At 34.8% G+C, this 8,394-nt stretch overlaps 1 protein-coding gene across 1 annotated transcript in view; it reads right to left on the bottom strand.

Moving 5' to 3' along the window:
- The window catches only part of HDAC2 (histone deacetylase 2), a 35,929-nt gene that overhangs the window by 910 nt on the left and 26,625 nt on the right, over window positions 1–8,394 (bottom strand). The window contains exons 9-13 of the mRNA XM_006839916.1: window positions 6,617–6,757; window positions 6,192–6,300; window positions 5,504–5,634; window positions 4,638–4,793; window positions 1,590–1,647 (exon numbers count right to left, since the gene is read on the bottom strand). Of these exons, the coding sequence (XP_006839979.1) occupies window positions 1,590–1,647; window positions 4,638–4,793; window positions 5,504–5,634; window positions 6,192–6,300; window positions 6,617–6,757 (595 nt within the window). The remainder of the gene's footprint in view (window positions 1–1,589; window positions 1,648–4,637; window positions 4,794–5,503; window positions 5,635–6,191; window positions 6,301–6,616; window positions 6,758–8,394) is intronic.

Raw genomic sequence — 8,394 nt, 5'->3', positions numbered from 1 at the left:
TTTTAGTAATGGTAGTTGGTCTCATGGCAACTGAGGCATTGTTCCTTGGGGAAAACAAGCCATGTATTTCCATTTCTTTGGCCGATTCTGAGTCTTCTTCATCTATTGCTTCAGGTAAATAAGTACCAATTGGTGCCTTAGAGAACCACTTAAAAGCTTTTAAGAGCCCAAAAATTACCTAATAAACTAGGAGGTAGAACAGAACAGAAGCAGTAAGCTTGGTATTTGCCCAATCAACTGGGATGTCCCATGAAATCATAACCCTAAACCTCCAAGCTAAGGAACCAAATCCCATGATGTGTCTGGTTGATTTTTATTTACGTTACCTAGAGTACACAAGTTCTGCTAACTTAACTTTTACAAGTGTATAACTTATTGACAGCAATCACAATCATTGGCTATGTAGCCTTATACTTAATGAGTTTCCATCACTGTAAATTGACACTTGATACTCCAAAAGCAATGCCCCACCCCCTTCCTCCCATCTCTGGTAAATACTAAGTTTGCTCTCTATACAATACTTTTTGTTTGTGGCTAATTTTTATCACTTAGTATACACCTACTCCTCCTCTTATTGACTTATCTCATCATCTAGCATTTTACAGTTACATCAATAGCAAAAACTGTACTTCCTGACTGTATGTGAGGGATTTTCAAATGGTTTGTGGAAAGATGGAACTAAAAGATAATGTAATTCTTGCATAAACTTTTGAAGTTCCCTTATATTATGCATTAATAATGTACATCTGGCAATAAAAAATGCTAAGATGCAAGGTGATAGCTGTGATAGTTAAGATTACATGGCAACTTGTCTGGCCATGTTTCTCAGTAGTTTGGTAGTTATGTGGCTATGTATGCATCATCCATTTTCCAATTAAAGACCTGGAACCTATCACGTCCTAGGTAATCAGTGGGTGTGTCTGCTAGCTCCATCCATAGTATAGTACATATCTCTCACTGGCTGAGTAGTATTCCATATGTACCACTTCTTATTTATGCCTTCATCTATGACGGGCATTTAGATTGTTTCCATTTTTGGCTAATGCAAACAGTGCTGCAGTGAATGATTGGTGGTGGTTATGTCAGTTCCAACTCACAGTGACCCTGTACAGGGTTTCCGAGGCTGTAAATCTTTATGAGAGCAGAAAACCTCATCTTTCTCCCGAGGAATAGCTGGTAGTTTCGACCTGCTTTCCCTGAGAGGTTAGCAGCCCAATTCGTATCCACTAGGCTACCAGAGCTCCTGCTGCCTGAGCCTTTGCTTTCAATTTTTTTGAGTATATATCTAGAATTGCTGGGTCTTGGTATAGTGATGTAGGATCAGCACTGGACTGCAAACCACAAGGTTGGCAACTCAAACCCACCAACAGCAACTTGGAAACATAATACAGGGTTGTTAAGAATCGGAACTGACACACTGGCACTTAGCAACAACAACAATGGTAGTTTTCTGAGAGATCCCATCACAATGCTTTCCTCAATGTACCATTTTTGCAGTCTCACCAGCAATGCTTAAGGGTTCCAATCTCCCCACGTGTTTACTATGTTATTTTCACAGCATAAAAATAGTACTAGATAATACCATTTACCCTTTGGTATCTGTTTTCTCACTGTTACTGTCCTTGGATTTATCTTCTTCCTTAACATCTATAAACAAAAATTAGAAGACAAACAAAACCTTATTTTAAAATATTAAGACACATACAAAAGTTTTACATTTAAAATATAAAAAGTTGTCATGTACAATCTTACTATTTATTAATTCAATAATGAAACACACTTACTATGTTAGGTGCTACGCTACATGATAGAGGTTCAAGCTGTTAACATAGCAACATAGTCCCTGCCCTTTTGGAACTTCCGGTTCTTTGGGATCACAGCATTAGAGTTGGGACATGTGCTGTGAAGAAGTTGAGTGCAGTCATAAACACAACACTGTGGGAGGCTGGGAAAGTATCACGAAGAAGTAACATTTGAGAGGTGTCCTGAAGAATGAATACATTTGGGTGGGGAAAAAAGGAGAAGTATCTCAAACAGAGGGAAACTAAGAAGGAATTGACAGGTTAGAATGAAGAACTGAAAGAAGACCAATGTGGCTGAAATACTGTAAAAAACAGGGGTAGTTAGATGAGAACAGAAATTAAGAAGACAAATGCTATTGCTTATAGCTTTAAACCTTCACAATATAATTAAGTTTTACAGTTTTAATAAAATACCAGTACAGCTGAAATGGAATCTTGGTGAGGCACTGTAGGATAAGCAATAGACTACAAAACCCAAGGTCAGCAGTTCAAACCCACCAGCTACTCCTTGGAAACCCTATACAGGGTCACTGTCAATCCGAAGTGAGTGTACAGCACATAACAACAACTACTGTAACTTCCAAAATCACGAAAACAAAAGTGCCAAAATGTTTCTTTAGATAATCAAATGAACCAATATTAAGAGCCAGTGAATGACCTAATAATAATAAAGACTAATGTGAAACATCAATATTGCTAAGTACTGGTATGACCTACTGACCTATAACAAGCACACATATTTTAAATCTGGAGATAGACATTATTTAAATGTATTGCTTTATTTTGGCTATGTACGCTTAATAATCCTAATATCAAAATGGGATAGGGGAGGAAGGAAGAATGAAGGAAGGGACCCAACTCTGTCTTTGCTTATGATCTTCTTCATTTTTTTTTTTTAAAAAAAAAGCTTCTATGGCATTTCTTTTTACCTGTATGTAAGGCTCTATGAATTTCAGCACCTAATAAGGAGGTAGTGTTTAAGAAAAAAAGAATAAACCAGTGTATTTAAGAAGTATGTATTCAAATCGATAATAAATGTAGTAAGCAGTCAAAAATTAAAGAGATTGTTCCACTTTTGGGCCATTAACTTTGATCAAAGAATATCTAACCCTCAGTTTTTAGTTAAAATAGCAATGTGAGATAAGTAACCTATCTGGAAGGAAAAGCACAGGAAATACTTTTTTAAATTAAAAGAAACAAAAGAGAAGGCATACTGAGAGTGAAAGAAAAGAAAAATACTTAAAAAACAAAAACAACCCTACACTTAAGCTAAGTTTTCTTTACCACAACCATACTTGTGGCAGATATTTCTGGATGCTCATCAGTGTATCAGAGCAGACTGTGAAGCCACCATTGGAAATACAATGGTGCGTTAACCATAAAATGGCAGAAAACTGTTGTCTCCAAGACTGAATCCACGAATCAATGAACAGAACTAGTGCAACAAATCCACTAGATTCCTACCTCCCGTGCAAAACAAGAAAGAATATAAGAGTAAGAGGTATAGGTATCTGTCAGGAATCGTACTACTTGCTGAGACTAAAGATAGTTTAAATAATGATAAAACTGTCTAAGCATAATGAAACTCTTATTTTGTATTTTATTCCCATTAATAAACTTTAGGTATCATGTCCCCGAACAGTGAAGAGCTGAGTGTAGCAGGGACATACATAATACCTTACATTGAAGTGCTGTAATAGGATGTGTTATAATAGGATGTGTTAAATAAAATGACAGAAACATGTATAAAGCAATTTGAAAACTCTAATAAAAGAAAGCTTCTTAGCCTGAAATGTGTATTTTCTCATTAGACACGCTGACCAATTTTTTAAGATGAGGCATCAAAACATAGTACTTCTTCCCCAACTAGTTCCCAAATCCCTTTTTATCCCCTGATTATTTTCTTTAAACAATATCAAACCAAGTCTATTATCTGACTTAAAAAAAAAAAAAAAAGTGGTGATTCTGTCCAAAAAATAGAGAAACCCTTGTTTTGTATTTTATTCCCATTAATCAACTTACAGGGTTGCTATGGGTCGGATCGATTCGACAGCACTTTATAACAACAGCAATCAACATTAGGTAGTTAAGAATCAACACAGCATTTCAGACCTGCTCAAAGACTACAACTGCTTTGACCTCTATGATCCAATCTACATTACAGTCCAATACTCAAAAGGCATTAAGATTTTTTGTATTATTATCAAAAGCAAATGTGAATAACATTTTAAAATCTCTAGAAATATATTTAAGAGATGTTGTTGTTAAGTGCCATTGAGTCAATTCCTACCCATAGCAACCCTGTACAGGGTTTCCATGGAACAGCTGGTAAGCTTGAACTGCCAACACCATGCAGTTCAAATGGCTTTGCATTAACCCACAGTGCCATACCAGGACACCCATATGTAAAAGATAAGACCAATTAAATTTAAATTATGTCTACAGAAAAAACACCCTGAAAGCACCCGATCTTGTCTGATCTAGGAAGCGAAGCAGGATCGGGCAGTTAGTGCTTGGATAGGAGACCACCTGGGAATTCCAATGGAGTCCTGGTGTGGTGATGTGGGGTTAATACGCTGGACTAGAAAGTCGTTTTGAGCTGCAAGGTTGGTGGTTCAAGTTCACCAGCTGGTCCTGAAAAAATCCTATACAGGGTCACTGTGAGTTGGAACCAATTCGATGGCACGTAATAACAATTTTTAAAATGCACCAACCACGTACACCCATCCATCTCTTGTATTTATGTAGTCGACTTCAGGATATAATAAAAATGTCAATGTAGCTAGTTTTAAAAAGCTTATGACTAAAACACATTAAACAAAAAAGACGTCTGACCTGTTTTTTTGTCCTCTGTTTCTTTCTTGTCTTCTTCGATTCTAGCTTTCTTGGCTCCTTTCTTATGATCAGCAACATTTCTGCGACCTCCTTCTCCTTCATCCTCAGAATCTGAGAATTCTTCATCACAGGCTATCCGCTTATCTGATGCTCGAACTAATACATAAACATTTAATATACTTTGACAAGACATAGGCTTTACAATTGTTATAGTGTACTTTTTTACATATGAACCAACCAGTCACACTTGAAAAAGTATGGGATAATAGACACTTAATGATTTTAAGATTTGAACTAAATGTAGTCTGTTCCATACTAAAACCTTACCTTTGAACTAGGAATAGTTCAAAGAAACATGAAAAGCATTTAGGGATCTCATTTAAAAACAAAAACTAAAACTTTGGATAAAACAATTTATATTTTTCTAACAGGGGGTAGGAATAAAATCTTTACTAAAAAGTAATCAGAGAAGTTGTCCCTGTCCCCTAAACCCTACCAATGAAAAAGTCATTAATATCAGCTACAGATATAGTGGAATAAGAAGCTGCAGAATTAAAACACAAAGTGTTTAATGTCAATCAACTCATCCTACTTTGGGTAAATGGGATGTTTTCTAACTCAATCCCAAATATATATAACTGGTTAATTTATGGAAACATACTTTTACAATTATATATGTAGATTCATATAAACTGTAATTGTTGACTCTCAAAAATCAGGCTTTGAGATAAAAGATTAAAAATGGATAATGTTGGGCTCATGAAATTCAGCCTATAGTTCCTAGGCCACTAAAACCTTCACCTTGAAAAGTGTTACTTAACAAACCAGAAAAATGCAGTACAATACACATCAAGGCTGTATCTTACTAGAAATTCTCTTGTCTGGATCTTCTCCATCTTCATCTCCACTGTCTTCATGAACAGCATCTTCTGGAATAGCTTGCATTTGGACACCGGGTGCATGAGGTAACATGCGCAAATTTTCAAATAAACGCTGTCTGAATTAAATTATGCATGAAAATTTATCAGACAAAAGTTAACTTTCTTTGAAGTTCCTTCTCTATGCAGAAGGAAGCATTAAGAACAAATATCATCTTTCATCCAGTTAATTAATTAAAATAATAGCACGAACATTTATTGAGTACCTATAACATTGTATACAGTATCTTATTTGAACCTTTAAACTTACAAGGTAGGTATTATTTCAATAAAGAGGAAACTTAGGAACAAAAAAACATTTAATTTGTCAAATGTTAGAAAGCTAGTTTGCAGTAGAGGATATCAAACTAAGTAACAAGGACTATCCACTATGTTTCTCTAAACACTACTAACAGAGAAAGCTTTATTTGCCAAGACAATGAAAATAAATTTTAGTTTCATGTAAATCAAGAAAGTGTAAAAGTTATAGTGTTTCTTGCAAATTTAAAATCCATTTCAAGTAATAACAGAAAACATCAACATGTTATCTAAGCTAAAATGACCTACTAAATCTAGCACTCTGAAGTCTCCCAAATAAAGACGAAATGTTTATCAAAACAATCAAATACTTTCTTACTTTATTTTTTCCATATATTCTGGAGTGTTCTGGTTTGTCATGTTTGATGGACTAATATGCAGTTTGAAGTCTGGTCCAAAATACTCAAAGTAATCATTGTATGGCAACTCTATTAAAACAATGAAATACAAAATTATTTTATATTAATTTTGCATTTTGTTACATATTAAAAGCTCAGTTTTTAACAAATCGACAAACACACAGGTTAAGGTTATAACATATTTCCAAAGAAAATTTTTAATAATTTTTCTCTTGCTTACGTGGTTTTAGAACTCTAATCTTCATCTATCCATTATTATATTTAAGGAGGCTTTCTTCAAATAGTTTGTGGGAGAAGTACAGTATCTTTAAATATCCATGAACTTTTCGAAGCACCCTTGTATTGATAGTTCATAAAATAAAGATACTGCAATAAGAACACTTACCATTAGGAATCTCACAATCAAGGGCAACAGCAGTCTCATATGTCCAACATCTGGCAACATTACGGATTGTGTAGCCACCTCCCCCAAGCATCAGCAATGGTAAGTTGAAAGTTTTTACAACTTCTACACATTTAGCATGACCTAACAGAAAGAAGATTTGGTAACAAGTCAGCACACTGATATAGTTTTAAAACAATCTAAGAATTGTAAACAAAATTTTACTCAACCAAAAGTGTTGTTGTTTGTTTTGCCAATTTGTTAAAATTTAAATACATGTCTAGTCTAAAACTCTATCAAACACTGCACACGGCATTCTTTACACGAAATACAGTTGCCAAATTCTTTTAGAATACTCAAATATACAATTAAATTAACGTTAAGATATAAATTGTTGTTGTTAAATGCCATCCAGTCAGTTCTGACTCACAATGCCCCTATATAGTGTTGTCAAGGCTGTAAATCTTTGAGGGAACAGAAAGCCTCATCTTTCTACTTTGGAGCAGCTGAACCTTGCAGTTTGGAGCCATCACTAATATTCTTATTAGTACAGGATTGTGTTCATGTTAGATTGGTTGGTTGGTCATGGAGTTGATTCTGACTCATAAGCAACAACTGTACAGGGTTTCCAAGGTTGTAAATATTTATGGGAGCACCTCATAACTGCTGACTTTTGAGGTTAGCAGCCAGACTCATAACCATTACGCTATCAGAACTCCTTATGTTAGGTGGTTGTTGTTGCTAACTGCTGTGGAATCGGATTTGGCTCATAGCAACCCTGTATAGGGTTTCCAACCTTGTGATTCAAACGACCTTGCAGCCCAGGTATTAGGCATAATCTATACTGTGTAGCGCTGTGGGCTAATGAGTCAGACTGCAAAGTTGTTTGACCTACAAAGTTGGTGGTTCAAGCTTACCAGCTGCTCCTTGGGAACCCTATACAGGGTCACTATGGGTCGAAATCCACTCGACATAACAACATACTGATATTTTGCTCTTATTTTTCCTTATGAAAAATTATGGCAAATCATTCAACAAAACTGTAAACGAGGGTATCTTAGGTGTATGATGGGATACTTTTTTTAGTATATAAGATTTAAAAAAATACTACTTATTACTACTAACTTGTACACATAGATGTCTGAGTATGAAATAAACCTAAGTGATTCTCTGGATAAACATCATAGTTCAAAATCAGTTAAATTACCAGTAACGGCTTCAAAACTCAATTTTTAAAAATCCTTCAATTACAGAAGAAATTTATTGTGTTGAAACATATTTGGAAAAACCATGGTACTCATCAGCTTATCATTTAAAATGCCATCATTCAAAGTTTACTTATGTTCCTTCCCAATTTCATGAACTTTACTTATTTATACATTATCTTAATGTAATTGTAAGATATAATATTTTTATTACGCATTTTTCAAAAATTAGTTTAAATAGCATTATTATATAATTATACTTACAACTTATTTTCCATTGTGATTATAGCTACTACTATTAGGAAAAATACATTTGGCTTTTTTTTAAACAATGTCTATTCTCTTGTTGAGAACATACCAGCAAAACATACACCAAATTCAACTGTTTATACATGTACAATTCAGTGACACTGCTTACATTCTTTCAGTTGTGCGACTGTTCTCATCCTGAGTTGTTCCTATTGACATAAACTCATGGCTCCCCCTACACTAGGTGCTTTCTAGTTGCTGTTACAAATTTGATCCTAAATAAATAATAAAGGAGTCTTGGTGTGGCACTGTAGCTTAATGCGCCAG

Source organism: Chrysochloris asiatica, unplaced genomic scaffold (assembly GCF_000296735.1).
Source record: "Chrysochloris asiatica unplaced genomic scaffold, ChrAsi1.0 scaffold00027, whole genome shotgun sequence".
In the NCBI taxonomy this organism is placed as follows: domain Eukaryota; kingdom Metazoa; phylum Chordata; class Mammalia; order Afrosoricida; family Chrysochloridae; genus Chrysochloris; species Chrysochloris asiatica.
Note: the sequence above shows the minus strand (reverse complement) of the source record. Positions and strands in the feature narration are given on the sequence as shown.